The 17,179-nt window shown below is 40.1% G+C and overlaps 1 protein-coding gene across 1 annotated transcript; it reads right to left on the reverse strand.

Annotated features, from left to right (window-relative positions):
• Window positions 1-1,302: 1,302 nt before the first annotated feature.
• On the reverse strand, window positions 1,303-5,668 carry LOC148957348 (uncharacterized). Its single transcript, XM_089115480.1, has 2 exons — window positions 3,050-5,668; window positions 1,303-2,886 (listed from the first exon to the last, which is right to left on the reverse strand). Exons 1-2 carry the CDS (start codon window positions 5,666-5,668, stop codon window positions 1,303-1,305), a joined length of 4,203 nt encoding a protein of 1,400 aa, XP_088971606.1.
• Window positions 5,669-17,179: the final 11,511 nt, after the last annotated feature.

Raw genomic sequence — 17,179 nt, forward strand, 5'->3', positions numbered from 1 at the left:
GTAAGGTGGAGTTTCGTTGGAATTATAGGTGGTCGTAGTTTCTATTTGGTAGTAATTGTTCTGAAACAGGGAAAAAGCATTTACAATACGAGGAAGGAGGATGTTAATTGACGAAAATATGTTTCTACTTTATTCACTGTTCCTTATTTGATAAGATAACTGTTCCATGATTGTAAAACTGAACGTGTTTAATTGAATTGAACCAGTTTTCTTGTGTAATATCATCTTCTGGCAATCCTGGTGTTTGACTTCAGCGCTCAGAGAGAAGAGAAACATGTATTAGTTTGTTATACTTTAGTTTGTTATGAATAATGTAGAAAATATGAAAGTGTACTGAAACATTTGCCGGGTGCATTAGTGAGAAAGCCCAAACACCACGTCAAGGGGCACCCTTTGTTTGGGGTTTCCTTTTTGCGTGGAAAATGCGGTTCACAGCTTGAAAATATTAAATGTAGTTTTAAGTTTGTTTAAAGATGTTGTAAGCGAATTTGTAGATGTAATTAATTATAAATCATTTCAAGTTATAAGCTGCTGGAGTTTCCACTGAGAAGGAAACACATGTTCCCATAGGCAATGTCGAGGAACATGTAAAAGCATAACTCACAGAAGCAGGAAGAAATGAATTGAATTAGAAAGAATAGATGTTAGAAAATGAGAAGAGAAAAGACACGGAAGCATACAATGAAAATGTAGTGAATACACGCAGTCATTTGCAATTGTTACAAAATAGATGCAGGCGTGTGGCGGGGTGCTGAGGTTTAGAAGTATTTTTACTGTAATACTTCAGGGTATACAATATTTTTTGTTCTATTACCTCGTGGCAACAGAACCTTAATGCCTGTAAATGATTTGGCTCTGGACATGGCAACGTAGAGTTGGCCATGTGTGAAAACAGGTTCTGGGAGGTAAACGCCAACATACCTTAACGACTGTCCCTGTGCTTTGTTGATGGTAAGGCAGTACGCCAACCTCACAGGAAATTGCAGTCTGGCAATGTCAATGGGTAGGGCGGTGTCTTTAGAGGACATTGTGATTCGAGGAATCATGACGTAGCGTCCTCTGTGCTCAGTAGCAATGACTTCTGCCCAAATCAGGTGGTGTTGTAAATCCCGGATGATTAGGCGGGTTCCATTGCAAAGACCCTTCTTGGGATTGATGTTCCTCAGGAGGATGATTGTTGCACCAAGCTTGGTGTTTGAAAAGAGAAATGGGTGTCTGTTATTCTAGAGAACCGGGATATTGGAGAAAAAAGGACATTAAGTAAAATAGTTAGTGGTTCATTGATGTTATGTTAGGAAAAGATTAAAGAATATAGAACAAAGTTTCCTTATCAGAAAAGAGCTGTACCTTGAGTTCTAGTTCGTGAAGTGGCATACCAGTTGGTGTCTGTGAATTGAGGAACTCAATAGGATATGCTGCAGCTTCCTCGGGATCATCAGTGATTACTCTGTCAGCACTGAGGTATGTCTGGGTAGGGGCACGGAGCCTATCCAAAATCAGTTGATTGATTTCATGGGAGGCGTCGTTGGTGGGTGTTAGACAGCAGCGCTCTGACATTGCTTCTGGATTGGCCATTATGTCTGGCTCTCCGGGTGGTGGTGGCGGATAAAGAAAGTCAACAATCTCGTCGAGTGACTGCACCAGCATGTGGTTAGGCAAGGTGATTTGACCTTCTTGATCCTGTGGTTCTTCTCCGTTTCCAATTCTTAAGAGCCAATCAGAAAACTCTCGGTATGTTTCGTCTTGGATGGCTCTCATGTTTCTGATGAGTTGAAACGTGCGGAAATGGCGCCAGAGAGGTGAATTCTTCATGCTTTCCTGCACAATTCGTTCTCTACCTGCTTTAAGAACAACTGGAAGAATCTGTCTAAAATCACCACCAAGAAACATGAATTTACCTCCAAAGGGTCTGTCATTTCGAGTAATGTCCCTGAGTAGGATGTCAATTACTTTCAAAGCGTTAACTGGGATCATCGAGGCCTCATCCCAGATGAATACAGTAGTTTGCAAAAGCTTTTGAGCTTTAACGCTTTGACGCTTTATGTTGCATGTGGAATCGGATAATAAGGGAATAGGAATCTGGAATGTAGAATGTGCTGTGCTTCCATTGATAAGCAATGTGCTTGCAATGCCTGAATAAGCAACACATTTAACAGTAATTCCTGCTGCTTGGAGGTTATGAACAACTGTATTGTACAGGAAAGTTTTACCTGTTCCTGCTGGACCGTCAACAAAGAAGCAGTTGTTTTCGGAATGTGTCTGGATAGCTTCCATGACGGTGTCGTAGATATGACGTTGTTCATTGTTGAGGAACTGCAACATTTGTTGTCCAAGGTCTCTTTCCTGAGCAATGTCGATGTTTTCTTCATTTTGCTCTGGATTCCGAAAGTTGTCTGGCAGCTGTGGCAACTCAGAAAATTCTGGATCTGCGATTGATTTTCCGTGGACTTTCAACAGGGTGTTTATGTCCCAAAGGCACAGGTACATGTGTCTGTCCTGGAAGTCAATTGTTGGGTCATTGTGAAGCCGTCTATCATGTCGGATGTAATCTTCAGACATGGGCACTTTGAACTGGTCGAAAAGAGCTCTGATGTCAGCTGGAGTCTGAAAGATGATGAGCGTTACAAAGAGCTGTCTCATCTGCGGTGGCATGTTAATGATCACAGCTTCTTCTAGGCAACGTATAAGCTCGGCATCATCGTCTAATATGCCCATGGCTTTTGCTGCATTCTTAAATGTGTCATGTAGTTGACCATCAACTGTTCTGAGGTCTTCAAAGGATGTTGCACCTCTTCTATGGAGAAGAAGTAGTCGTAAAGCATGTCTCTCTGGGTCGGATGGCTGGACTTGGTATATCCTGCCAACAATTTTAGAGACAAAACGTACCTATAAAGGAAAGAGATATGGAAGTTTTGTTCATGAGGTTGTGTTACAATTGTGTGAAAATGTTGCTTGGCACATAAGTGGAAGGAAATTCGTCGACTATTTTATGATAATCAAAAATGGATAATGATAAGAGAAGTAAATGTAATAATTATTATAAGAATACCTTTCGTTTCCATGTTTTTGTTGCTTTGTCGAATGTATAGAGTTCGGGAATTTCATGGTAAAGGTACTGCTGTGCGTCTTGATCATTGCTGTTCAACTGAAACCAAGCAGTGAGTGTGGTGTTCAGGTTTCTGTGTAGAACTTGCTGTTCACGCCCCTCTTGGAAGTAGACATTCTGCTGTAGAGGGAGATGTACTGCAAGGCGTATGATTGTGTGGCTTCTGTCATGAAATTTGTACTGCATGATTCTGAACACAGCCTGGTGTGGTCCAACATATCTTGCGTTTAAATATTGGAGGATTTCATCGTGATGGAGAGTGTTTTCTCTGATCTCAACGTGTGCACAGTCGCTCCCTTTGTGGATGTATTTAAAAATGTACTTTACACTTTTGACGCTTGTGCACACTTCTACATTCATGTGGCAATTGAATTTCATGAGCAGATGAGAGTTGTAGGGAACTACCCAGGAGTCATTGGCGAGGTGGTTGCGTAGCTGGGCTGCATGCTGACCACGTCGTCTGTATTGTGGGTAGCCATCAACATTGAACTCTGTCCGCTGGTTTAATGGCTTTGGAAAGTTTTTGGTACATTTCCCTTCTGCCATGCATGGGCAATGAGGGTCAAGATCACCACATGGGCCATGAATCATGTGCTTCTTGACCAGGTTATGTAGTTCTTGGCTGGTTCGAGGATCGGGGATTTCAGCTGAAACCAAGCGATCTATGTCTGCAGCATCGTGTGGTTTGTCTGCATTTGAAAAAAAGATGAGCATATGCGCATGGGGCAAACCACGTTTTTGAAACTCGATAGTGTATACGTACGCGATGACATGTCCTAGCAGGTGTCTTTTCAGGATGTCATCAAGGAGCTCCTGGAGTTTCAAATGGAAGACACGGCTGATGATGTCAGGCCTGTCGCTTGGTTGCTGGTGTGGAAGGAGGTTCTCAGTCACCTCTGGCCATCGTGGATTGGCAGTGATTGTAAGAAAGATATCGGGTTTTCCAAACTTTACGACAATGCTCATGGCATCCTGGTAGTTTTGGTACATGTTTCTGTCACTACCATGGAATGTGGAGGGCAGTATGACAATACGCCCTATATTTGCATGCTCTTCTTCTGCACGTGCGTGAATATGGTCCATTAGTCCCTGGTAGGATTCAACTCTGAGTTGAGCCTGGTTTCTTCTAATGAACTCTAATTCATTGCCTTCAATCTTTGTGAATGCATCAACCAGGTACTGTTGAAAGAGTAGCTTTGAGCGATGAATTGTGGAAAATGCATCACGGACGGCAACCCTAAAAGCATAAAATTCGTTAAATGAAATGCGTAGTCTTGGATTGGCAACCCTTGCCCTTTGACGCCCTTGTTGGGCAGGGGCAGGGGCAGGGGCAGGGTTGCGTGCAAGCTGTGTGTGCCAACCTGATTCACCCCTGAAGAAGAGAAGAGGGTAGGTCATTGGATCTGCTGCTGGAGATGTTGCCTTTATTTTTACAGTGTTACGCTGGTTGTTTGGGTAAGTCTCAATGTCCCTCTCTGCTGGGTTGGGAGGGGCTCCTCCATCTCCGACAAAAACAGCTGCTATTTCGGAAACTATCGGTTCATCATAGCGTCGATCTTGCAGTGCACGATGTGCTATGATCATTCGTACTGGTAAAAGTGGCTGGTTGTTTTGAACTGCAAGGGCTCGTTGTTGTTGTATTACTTCTCCCATGTTTCTGTACTGCCTTGCAAAAGGGTTAGCAGCCATAAGTTCTCGTTGGATCAATGTCATGAGTTCTGGTCTTAGGTTGACATTTCTAGGGTCAGCAACGCGCTCTTGCAAGGCCTGATCAGTGTCTAGGATGTAAAGCTGACTATACCTGGGGCGTTCACCAGGGAGTGGCTCACCAGCACTTGTAAGATGGTAGGCCTGGCCATGGATCGTAATGACTTTAGGACCTCTTCCAGGGTGCTGGTCGATGGGCGCGTTCCATGAAGCCATGGCAAATGCAGAGTTGTAATGGCGGATGTTTTGAAGAAAATGGCGTGAAGTGGGTGATTCTTCTGTAAAGAGGTCCACTATGTTTTGGGCTGGAGGTGCAATTGGCTGTAGGTTGACCCTGCCCTCAAAGCAGCATTTTGTGTAGACACCATTTGTATTCCTTTCCTCTGCAAAATATTTCCCCGCGCAATGATTGCAAAAGCGATTCATCAAGCCCAAATGATGTTGTATTGGTAACTGAACACGAGGTAGTTGCTGAAGAGGGGGCGGTGGCTGGACATGAGGTGGAGGCTGGATATGAGGTGGTGCCTGGATATGAGGTGGGGCCTGAACTGGAGGTGGGGCTTGAACTGGAGGTGGGGCCTGAACTTGAAGTGGTGCCTGAGCATGGATTTCATGCTGAATATTTTCGATGGCGGCTTGAGCATGGCCACGTTCAGCTTCAGGATGTGCTTCCTGCAACTGTTGAAGTTCCTGTAAAGCTCGGGCTACTCGTTGGTCGTGAAGCGCAGGGTCTTCACCTTCCAGGGCTTCCTGAGCTTCCTGCCGTTGCTGCAGTTGCTGCCGTTGTTGACGACGCTGACGTTCGCGTCTTCTTTGACCTTCAACAGTAAGTAGTCGGTGGCGTCGACGTGGCATATCAACGGTGTTTTACTATAGGGAGGATGGCAAAATAATTGCAAAAATATTCCAGCTTAAGCTCCACAGAAAATAATAGAAATTAGAAAATTTTTAAAGACAAAGAGTAAGAAAAGATTTAAAAAAATTCAAATGGAAATTTGATATTATTAAAGATTAACAAAATAAAAGTGGGGCTTACTTGAAGATAAAGTCGCAAATGTTTGGCAGTTTATTCAAGAGCGTGTCTGGTAGAATATATACCAGGTTAACCTGGAAAAAAAAATAACAGTAAATTTCAAAATTGCGAGTTTGCAAATCAAGAACAAAAACAAAGGCAGCGTAAGAGAACATTTTACAAAGAGGAGAATAAAACTATAACTAAAGGGGGCTCACTTGAAAATAAAGTGGCAATTTTTTCGGCAGTTTATTCAACAGCGTGTCTCGTAGAATATATACCAGGTTAAACTGTACACAAAATAACAGTAAATTTCAAAATTGCGAGTTTGCAAATCAAGGACAAAAACAAAGGCAGCGCAAGAGAACATTTTAAAAAGAGGAAAATAAAACTAAAACTAAACGGGGCTCACTTGAAAATAAAGTCGCAATTTATTCGGCAGCTTACTCAAAAGCTTGTCTGGTAGAATATATACCAGGTTAACCTGCACACAAAATAACAGTAAATTTCAAAATTGCGAGGTTGCAAATCAAGGAGAAAATGAAGTGGCAGCGCAAGAGAATATTTTAAAAAGAGGAAAATAAAACTAAAGCTAAAGGGGGCTCACTTGAAAATAAAGTCCCAACTTATTCGGCAGTTTATTCAACAGCTTGTCTGAGAGAATATATACCAGGTTAACCTGCACACAAAATAACAGTAAATTTCAAAATTGCGAGCTTGCAAATCAAGGACAAAATGAAGTGGCAGCGCAAGAGAATATTTTAAAAAGAGGAAAATAAAACAAAGGCTAAAGGGGGCTCACTTGAAAAAAAGTCCCAACTTATTCGGCAGTTTATTCAATAGCTTTCTGGTAGAATATATACCAGGTTAAACTGTACACAAAATAACAGTAAATTTCAAAATTGCGAGCTTGCAAATCAAGGACAAAATGAAGTGGCAGCGCAAGAGAATATTTTAAAAAGAGGAAAATAAAACTAAAGCTAAAGGGGCTCATTTGAAAATAAAGTCCCAACTTATTCGGCAGTTTATTCAACAGCTTGTCTGGTAGAATATATACCAGGTTAACCTGCACACAAAATAACAGTAAATTTCAAAATTGCGAGGTTGCAAATCAAGGACAAAATGAAGTGGCAGCGCAAGAGAATATTTTAAAAAGAGGAAAATAAAACTAAAACTAATGGGGGCTCACTTGAAAATAAAGTCGCAATTTATTCGGCAGCTTATTCAACAGCTTGTCTGGTAGAATATATACCAGGTTAACCTGCACACAAAATAACAGTAAATTTCAAAATTGCGAGGTTGCAAATCAAGGAGAAAATGAAGTGGCAGCGCAAGAGAATATTTTAAAAAGAGGAAAATAAAACTAAAACTAAACGGGGCTCACTTGAAAATAAAGTCGCAATTTATTCGGCAGCTTATTCAACAGCTTGTCTGGTAGAATATATACCAGGTTAACCTGCACACAAAATAACAGTAAATTTCAAAATTGCGAGGTTGCAAATCAAGGAGAAAATGAAGTGGCAGCGCAAGAGAATATTTTAAAAAGAGGAAAATAAAACTAAAACTAAACGGGGCTCACTTGAAAATAAAGTCGCAATTTATTCGACAGCTTATTCAACAGCTTGTCTGGTAGAATATATACCAGGTTAACCTGCACACAAAATAACAGTAAATTTCAAAATTGCGAGGTTGCAAATCAAGGAGAAAATGAAGTGGCAGCGCAAGAGAATATTTTAAAAAGAGGAAAATAAAACTAAAACTAAACGGGGCTCACTTGAAAATAAAGTCGCAATTTATTCGGCAGCTTATTCAACAGCTTGTCTGGTAGAATATATACCAGGTTAACCTGCACACAAAATAACAGTAAATTTCAAAATTGCGAGGTTGCAAATCAAGGAGAAAATGAAGTGGCAGCGCAAGAGAATATTTTAAAAAGAGGAAAATAAAACTAAAACTAAACGGGGCTCACTTGAAAATAAAGTCGCAATTTATTCGACAGCTTATTCAACAGCTTGTCTGGTAGAATATATACCAGGTTAACCTGCACACAAAATAACAGTAAATTTCAAAATTCAAAAAAGTGAAATTCATGGTGAAAGTGAAATGCTTCTATTTTTTAGGAATGAAAGATTTATATTTCAAAACAGGAAGGTTGAATGGAAACTGACTTACTTGAAAACAAAGTGGCAGTAGATAAACCTCTATCTAAGTATGTGTCTGCGCGGTCGTCTCTGTTTCAATCTGCGTATTGTTGATTATTGTTGGTTTAAATATGCTTATGGACTGTGCAGATTTTATGGAAATAGGCAATAAATTTCTCAATTTTAACCATTAGTGCCGGAAAGTGCGAATTTCGATTTGTATATCCAATAGCGATTATCTGGTTAAGATAGCAGGGGAATAAGTGGGTATCAACTTCGTGTTCGCGAATTACGAGGTAAGTGTAGGTAGCAAAAACTAAGGGAACATGCCAATATGAGGTGAAAAAAGTAATGTCAATTCTAAAAATATGCAATGAAGTTGAAGGCAAATATATAGAAAAATGTTTACTGGGAATAAGAGTAAATATCAAACTGCAAAGGCATTAAATTTAAAAAAGAAATATTTCAAGGTATACAAGTAAGTATTAAATTAAAAACTTACCCGGTTGTGTTTTGTGACACTTTGAGTGTGAGTTTGAATGTTCTCGATCAGGAATGAATCAGTTTGGTGCTGGCAACTCTATATATTCTTACCTTGCAGCGTGGTTGTAGGTGATGGGGTAAACATTTAGGTTTATTTTGGTTGTTAATTGCAAAATAAGATAGATATAGGTTGTATGCTTTGTTTAATTGGCTGCTTTGAGCTTAATTGATATGGTGATTAAATGTGTTTCGGAATGGTGGCTGTAGATGATTGAGGAAGCATTAATTTATAATGTATATATTTTTCTAATTGGGTAGTTGTGTCGATACTTATTCATGAAAATATGCGGATTTAATATGCTTGGTACTGCCTTATTGTTCTTATATAATAATTCCGTGAGAAATATTGTTCCAGATTGTAATTATGGGAAAATACCTAGAAGGAGTAATGAAAATAGACAATGGGTTACAACTTTGTTTGTCATTTATTCGAGGATAAGAATAGAAATATATATATGGTAACTCTTAAAAATAAATATTCCCTTGGTTACAGTTTATTGATATGGTGGGTCCTTTTGCTTTTTCTGTTTTTTTGCGTGTTTCGACTTTGCTTATCTGTTTCGTTTTCAGACAGATGTAAACGGTTGTTCCGGGTCTATGAAAAAGATGGTGAAAATAAATTGAGAATTTTGTATGCGCAGGGGGTGGAAGAAGGGTAACAATAAGGCCTTCTGTTGGTCACAATGATAGTCGATGAATAAAAAGTTGTGCGTTAACATGAACTCATATTACCTGATGTTATGTAGGGGTTTGCTTTCGCGGTCGGCGAGATAGAATGGTGTTGTTCGGCTAAAATTTAAAAGCCGCGACACTCTTCTTTTCAATGAAGCCATTGGTTCAGGCTTCCAAATAACTTTCTAAAATAAGGAAATGTTGGCTGTGAATTAAAGGTTGAAAAAGAGATGTTGGAAGAATATATGGTTATGATCAATAATGAGAAGAATTTTGGTTTTTTGAAATAGGAAAAAAGATAAAGATGTGATGAATGGGTGAATTTCGATGCTCAATAAAGGTTTTGTGAATGAAAGGAATAGGTTACTGTATACAAACCTTTGAGTTGTAGCCAAGGACGATGGTAATGTATTGTGCCATATCTAGAAAGGGGTTAAAATGAAAGTATCAGTTTGAGTTTTTCCTGGGATTGTGATATGATAATTGTAGTAGCAATAGTAGATGTTTGAAGATGTGCTAAAGGAGAAGTATTAAAATAGATTTCATGAGGAAGTAAATCTTGTTTTTAAAGATTGAAATAATTTAAAGTATGTGGAAAAAAGTGAAAGGAGATTCAGAAATAGATCATCACTCTGCTGATAAGATTGGCTGTCTTATTGATAAAAATTTGATAAAAATTTGAAAATGGTACTCACTTTTTGGATTCGGAAAACTTTTCTTTCGAACTTGACAGCTTTGGCATACGAATACAGTGTTCGTGGGCTCAGGGAAATTATTCACTTTAATCTTGGAATCTGGTTACTGTACGGATAGTGGGTGTGTAAATGCGGAGATTAAATGAAGTTATCAATTTGCCAAATAATAGCAATTTGGAAGTAATCAGACTTTTGTTAACATGGAAGATTTTCCTGGATGCATTCTCTTTTTTTAAGTTAAGTGATTTCACACTTGTTTGGGTCTCGATTTAAGGTTGAGTGCTGGTTTTTGGATTATGTTTGGCATTTTGAATAAATAGAGCATATCCCGTCTCGGAAATTGAAGTCGGCTATTCATGGCTTTTCCATTTCATTAAGCATTTCATAGTTAAATGGACTGTGGTGAGAGATTGTTGTAAGAAAATAAATGTTTGTGAATGGGTACATTTATAAGAACAGAACTGTTACTATATCAAGAAAAAAGGAAGTTATTTAAGCACGAATTGAAAAATAGTGCCAAAATGAGACTAAATATACAAATTATTCAAAGACGAATTTATAACTGCTGCAAATATTTCATAGTTATATGGACTGTCGTGAGATACTGTTACTATATCAAGAAAAAAAGAAGTTATTTAAGCACGAATTTAAAGAAAGTGGCAAAATGAGACTAAATATACAAATTATTCAAAGACGAATTTATAACTGGTGCAAATATTTCATAGTTATATGGACTGTCGTGAGAGATTCTTGCAACGAAACATATCTTAGTCAAGGGAGTGTTACTATATAGAGAATAAAGGAAGTTATTTAAGCAGGAATTTAAAGATAGTGGGAAAAATTAGACTAAATATACAAGTTATTTAAGGAGGAATTTATAAGTAGCATAAAAAGTTACACTTTAAAGATGAATTTAACAATAGTGCGCACAAAATGATAGTAGGAGGGTTTGAGATGCTCACGGATCTGGGAGGCAAAATAAAGGTAGAGGAGCTGATGTTAATGGGAAAAGCAAGGACAGCAGAAAACCAGATACATTTTCATGGAGAAGTTATTGGGAATTGATCCGTTAAATAGCAACCGAGCTATTCGGTTGCTGAAGAAGGGCCGGGGCGAGGTTCTTCTGACTCTTCCATTTCCGACATTAACAGGAGCTCCTCATTTTTACTCGTGTCACCTAGATCGGAGAGCATGGCCTCTTCTGTTTCGAATTCCTTTTTTAAGACTTTAAAAGATTTCTCAACAGCGGCGATTCTGGCCTCGGCAGACATGATGTGGCCTTTCATTTTGGTAATTTCTTTTTGTTGTTTCTCCATATTTTTTATTTGTTCTCTCAGGTCCTGGTTTAAGCATTTGATCATGAGTTTGAGACTGTTTATTTGCATGGCGGTGTTTGAAAAAATTTCGGTTGTGTTGGTTTCCATCCTGGCGTGATAAGAACACAAGGAGAAATTAATCGTCTAGAGCCAGGAAGCGAAGAGCCAAATTCATTCATATATGCGAAAATGCATTGGGAATAGGATTTTGGTGAAAAGGAAAACTTTGTTACCGGAAAAAGGTTCGAATTATAAAAGGTGACGAAATCAATATATTGTGAAAGAAATAGTCAGATTCATTCGTATATAAGAAAATGCATTGAGAATAGGATTTTGCTAGGAAGAAAAAGTTACTTACGCGAGAAGGGTTCGAATTTTAAGGCGTCTGTTGTGAACGTTAGTATAGTACAAGTAGCACGAATAATCTGGTGTTGAAAATAGGAATCAGAGGTAATTTTATATGGTAAAATACGAGGTGGCGAAATCAATATATTATGAAAGAAACAGTCAGATTCATTCTTATATACAAAAATGCATTGAGAATAGGATTTTGCTAGGAAGAAAAAGTTACTTACGCGAGAAGGGTTCGAATTTTAAGGCGTCTGTTGTGAACGTTAGTATAGTACAAGTAGCACGAATAATCTGGTGTTAAAAATAGGAATCGGAGGTAATTTTATATGGTAAAATACGAGGTGGCGAAATCAATATATTATGAAAGAAACAGTGAGATTCATTCGTATATACAAAAATGCATTGAGAATAGGATTTTGCTAGGAAGAAAAAGTTACTTACGCGAGAAGGGTTCGAATTTTAAGGCGTCTGTTGTGAACGTTAGTATAGTACAAGTAGGACGAATAATCTGGTGTTAAAAATAGGAATCAGAGGTAATTTTATATGGTAAAATACGAGGTGGCGAAATCAATATACTATGAAAGAAACAGTCAGATTCATTCGTATATACAAAAATGCATTGAGAATAGGATTTTGCTAGGAAGAAAAAGTTACTTACGCGAGAAGGGTTCGAATTTTAAGGCGTCTGTTGTGAACGTTAGTATAGTACAAGTAGCACGAATAATCTGGTGTTGAAAATAGGAATCAGAGGTAATTTTATATGGTAAAATACGAGGTGGCGAAATCAATATATTATGAAAGAAACAGTCAGATTCATTCTTATATACAAAAATGCATTGAGAATAGGATTTTGCTAGGAAGAAAAAGTTACTTACGCGAGAAGGGTTCGAATTTTAAGGCGTCTGTTGTGAACGTTAGTATAGTACAAGTAGCACGAATAATCTGGTGTTAAAAATAGGAATCGGAGGTAATTTTATATGGTAAAATACGAGGTGGCGAAATCAATATATTATGAAAGAAACAGTGAGATTCATTCGTATATACAAAAATGCATTGAGAATAGGATTTTGCTAGGAAGAAAAAGTTACTTACGCGAGAAGGGTTCGAATTTTAAGGCGTCTGTTGTGAACGTTAGTATAGTACAAGTAGGACGAATAATCTGGTGTTAAAAATAGGAATCAGAGGTAATTTTATATGGTAAAATACGAGGTGGCGAAATCAATATACTATGAAAGAAACAGTCAGATTCATTCGTATATACAAAAATGCATTGAGAATAGGATTTTGCTAGGAAGAAAAAGTTACTTACGCGAGAAGGGTTCGAATTTTAAGGCGTCTGTTGTGAACGTTAGTATAGTACAAGTAGCACGAATAATCTGGTGTTAAAAATAGGAATCAGAGGTAAATTTATATGGTAAAATATGAGGTGGCGAAATCAATGTGTTGTGAAGGAAAGAACTCGATAAAGATGAATCTTGAGATAAAGATGAATATGATTAGAAAGGAACTTAAAAGTATATATTTAAAGATACTTACCCAGTTCAGTTTGTATCGACGTCTTAGAAACTGTGTTCAAGAAGAATTGAAATCTTTGTTGAGCTTTCCCCTTTTATATACTTACGTGAGAATGACGACCCAAATATTGCTCTGAAGTTTATTTTTTGTTGATCATTAGTATTAACAGGGGAGGGGTCAGGGTTTCGCTACTTGATCGTTTGCTATATGATTAACAAATATGATTTCTTGTGTAATCTAGTTGTGGCGAAATCGTTGGGTTTAATTGGGAAACATCGTATGGGCAGGTTTCATTTATAGAGTTGTGATGAGGGAAATATTGCTGCCAGGTTTCATTTTTCCTCATCATTATCATTAAGAGGACTCAAGATTTCTCTACTCGGCGAGTTCCTCATGGTTTTTTGCATGATTAACAAATGTGATTTCTTGTCTAATCTAGTTGTGGTAAAATTGTTATATTTAATTGGGAAATCTGGTATATTTAATTGGGAAATCTGGTATGGGCGGATTTCATTCATTGAGTGAAGGTTGTCCCTTAGCTAGAGTTTTTTGGCGTTGCTTAAAAAGCCGTTACGTATCAAAGTAAACATAATCATCATCCCATATCACGAATGAAATTTTTTTGAAGATAAGCTGTCATTTTCTTTTGGAAACGACTAAGGGCGATTTTTGCTTCATGAAAATGCCGTCTATTAATTTTTTATGCTCAAAACAACGGCGGGGCAAGCTCTGACGCAGCAAGTTTAGAAATTCGAAAAGGTTCTCTTTCCACGGTGGAGCTTTGCAGAAGGAACGATTAATGGGTACCTAACTATCGCTAACGACCTGCATTGACAATCAAGTTGACGCTTAATGATCTCGCCTGAATTCTATAGATTGATAACGAAGGGAAACATCTTTCATGCTTTGGAATCAAACAAAACAAAATTGAAAAGAAAGGCCTGTTTTTGGTACAATCAGTGTATTTTGTTCCAAGTAAAAATTGCAATGCTTTGCTTGTTGTGGTAATGCTTTCATGACGCCAAATTGAAAATGGCGTCTTTCATGGCGACCTCGGTTGGAAATTCGTTTTCTCGACCGATGGTGCTCATTTTCATCGAGGGGCCCCTTCACAATCTAAAGGTTAATCGCATGGCTGTTCTTTTTGTGCTGAGTCCATGCGAATAGGACTTTTTGCGACCGGGCAATGCTTTGTTGTCTATGAAGAGGTCGGGGGGCTCGTACCCCCACACGGACAGGGTTTTTGCTAAGTTTGTCGTTTACGCTGCTCTAGTCAATGATAAACTGTCCATTTTAGCTAGAATTGTTTGTGTTTAATTTGCTTTTCAATTAAAATACAACGCCCTTTTGAAAGTCACGGAGTTTTTCAAGGGGTTGACATCTATATTTTTTTATTCTTGTTGATTTTTGTGGGCGGAGCGGCCAATTCTTTGTCGCAGTCTATTCCAGGGTCGCGGGGCCCGTACCCCCACTCAGCTCGGACAGGATGATTTGGTTAGCTTTGCAAAAATGGACACGTGATGAAAAAGTACAGCTCAATTTGAGCATGATAACCATGAGCGCTCAGTTTAGACAATGAGATCGCATTCTTAGCACTGATAACGATCAAATTTCGACCAATCACGATCGAGCCAGAGCTCGAACACAAAGGACTCGTACAGTGATGTACTGTACAGCGATGTACAGGCGATGATCATGACAATCATAACTTTTGCTCGTACGGTCTCGAGTTTTTGGGAGAAAGGTGTCGCATTCGACCGGTTTTGATTCCCAAAATTTCGAATCGAAACTTCCATCCAGAAGGGAGAAGCGAGCTGTGACGCAGCACCGTTTTCGTGCCAAAAAAATCGATGGTGATTAGCAAAGCCTTGGCAGCGCAACTCTGCGGAGATAATTGCCCTCGGCACAAAGAGGTGGCGGTTAATGACCTCGCTGACAAAGCCTAACACGCTTAACGACCCCATGTAACCCTTTCTCCGGAGAAGCAATTAGGTCCGCAGGCAAGGCAACTTCCGCCGAAAAAAAGTTTGTTTTCAGGACTTTCGAGGAGGAAACCGAAACAGATGGAAGAATAAAGCCCAGCTGCAGGGCGACGTCGAAGGACGGGGTGGAGAGCAGGGCAGAGCGGGACGTTTCGAGGAGGCGGAAAATCCGATCTCGTCCGAACAGGCTTTGAGTACCTCGGACCGTGTTCACCGCTGCTTGCCCTTCATTTGCATATAGGCATCTTAGTATTAGAGATGCCAGTGGACCGCCGGCCCGCGACATGCCCAGCCAGTGGACTGCCGGCCCGCGAAACATCGAGCAAGTGACCCGCAAGCCCCCGCCCAACCCTAGGTGCAAATTAGCAAAGAACGAACTAACGCCATCCCCCTCACACAAAACCCCAACACACACGACCCCAACACACACGACCCCAACACACACGACCCCAACACACACGACGTGCCCCCCGCAGAGGCGTGGCTCCCGCACAAAAGAGGCCCACGCCAAAAAGAGGCTGTACCTGCTCCCCCGCAGAGGCTGCAAGAACCACGCCCTCTCCCATCACAAAATTCTTCCTCAAAAAAAAGTGCAAAAAACACTCGCACTCCTGCAGAATTCAGCGAAAAAATCACTCGCGCTCCTACGCGATTTTTACTCGCACTCCTGTCACAGGCGCTAGAGGGCGGGGAGGAGAGGCGAAAAAAAAGGTCCCCGCCCTCTAGCGCCTGTGACAGTCGTGCGAGTAAAAATCGCGTAGGAGCGCGAGTGATTTTTTCGCTGAATTCTGCAGGAGTGCGAGTGTTTTTTGCACTTTTTTTTGAGGAAGAATTTTGTGATGGGAGAGGGCGTGGTTCTTGCAGCCTCTGCGGGGGAGCAGGTACAGCCTCTTTTTGGCGTGGGCCTCTTTTGTGCGGGAGCCACGCCTCTGCGGGGGGCACGTCGTGTGTGTTGGGGTCGTGTGTGTTGGGGTCGTGTGTGTTGGGGTCGTGTGTGTTGGGGTTTTGTGTGAGGGGGATGGCGTTAGTTCGTTCTTTGCTAATTTGCACCTAGGGTTGGGCGGGGGCTTGCGGGTCACTTGCTCGATGTTTCGCGGGCCGGCGGTCCACTGGCTGGGCATGTCGCGGGCCGGCGGTCCACTGGCAGGGCGTGTCGCGGGCCGGCGGTCTACTGGCTGGGCGTGCCGCGGGCCGGCGGTCCACTGGCTCGGGCTGTCGCGGGCCGGCGGGCCACCCAGACCCCGCTTTGGCGGGGTCGTCAAGAATGGAAACTCAGGCTAGGTGGGCCTTGCAAGACCCCGCTTTGGCGGGGTCGCCAAGAAAGGCTAGTTTACTTCCACTCCATAATAATAAATATCAATAGCATTAAGTAAAAACTTTATGGAGGATTGTAGTCTATTTACAATAACATTCAGTAGAAACTTTTCAGTGAATTGTAGTCTATTTAGATAAAGTGTGGGATCTTATGACATATTTTTTATGGAACATGGAGTAAATCGAATGAGTATTGAGCAGTCACCATTGGGGCCTGCTCGTTTGCCATTTTGAGAGAAACTTGAAATGGGTTTTAGAAGAGAGCAGAATATATGTATTGTGACGCGGAAGGACATTATTGAAAAATTGCATTATTAGGGAAGGATTTTTTACATAATTTGTTATTAGAAAGAAGGTGGTTGCTAAATTGGTGAAGGAAAAGCGTGAGAGAGCAGTTAAAGTTTAAATCAATAACTCAGTAGATTATCAAAGGTGTGATTTTGCTGTTTCCGTGTGCTTCAAACATTCTGTAGTTTATTTTTAGGCAATTAAACGATGTTTATTGGTAGCTTCAACGTTCTTCGCGTGCACAGTAGGTTTGATGTTGTGGAAATGGTTCTTTCATACTACAATTTCTGACAATACCCAGGCATCTTAAATTGCGAGCCTGGTTAGGCTAGCCTAATTATTGCGTTTAATGTGGGAACCTTGTTACTGTACGTATTATAAGTAGGTCTATCATCCAGGACTCAATTAATTAATTTATTTGCCAAATAAAAGCAATTTGGAAACCATTCAACTGTTGGAGAGGTTGGTGGTGTTCGTTTTAAATGTACTACTATGACCTTGTCAATTAATTGTCTATAGGTCAGATGATTTTTCGAG

This window comes from Rhopilema esculentum, unplaced genomic scaffold, assembly GCF_057945365.1.
Source record: "Rhopilema esculentum isolate cy_ngs unplaced genomic scaffold, ASM5794536v1 HiC_scaffold_32, whole genome shotgun sequence".
NCBI classification, from domain to species: domain Eukaryota; kingdom Metazoa; phylum Cnidaria; class Scyphozoa; order Rhizostomeae; family Rhizostomatidae; genus Rhopilema; species Rhopilema esculentum.

Excerpts from the sequence above, each read along its gene's own strand:
- LOC148957348 (XM_089115480.1), bottom strand. The coding sequence starts at position 5,668 with ATGCCACGTCGACGCCACCGACTACTTACTGTTGAAGGTCAAAGAAGA. Across the intron at positions 2,887-3,049 it reads CAAAAACATGGAAACGAAAG|GTACGTTTTGTCTCTAAAAT; the intron begins GTATTCTTATAA and ends TTTCCTTTATAG.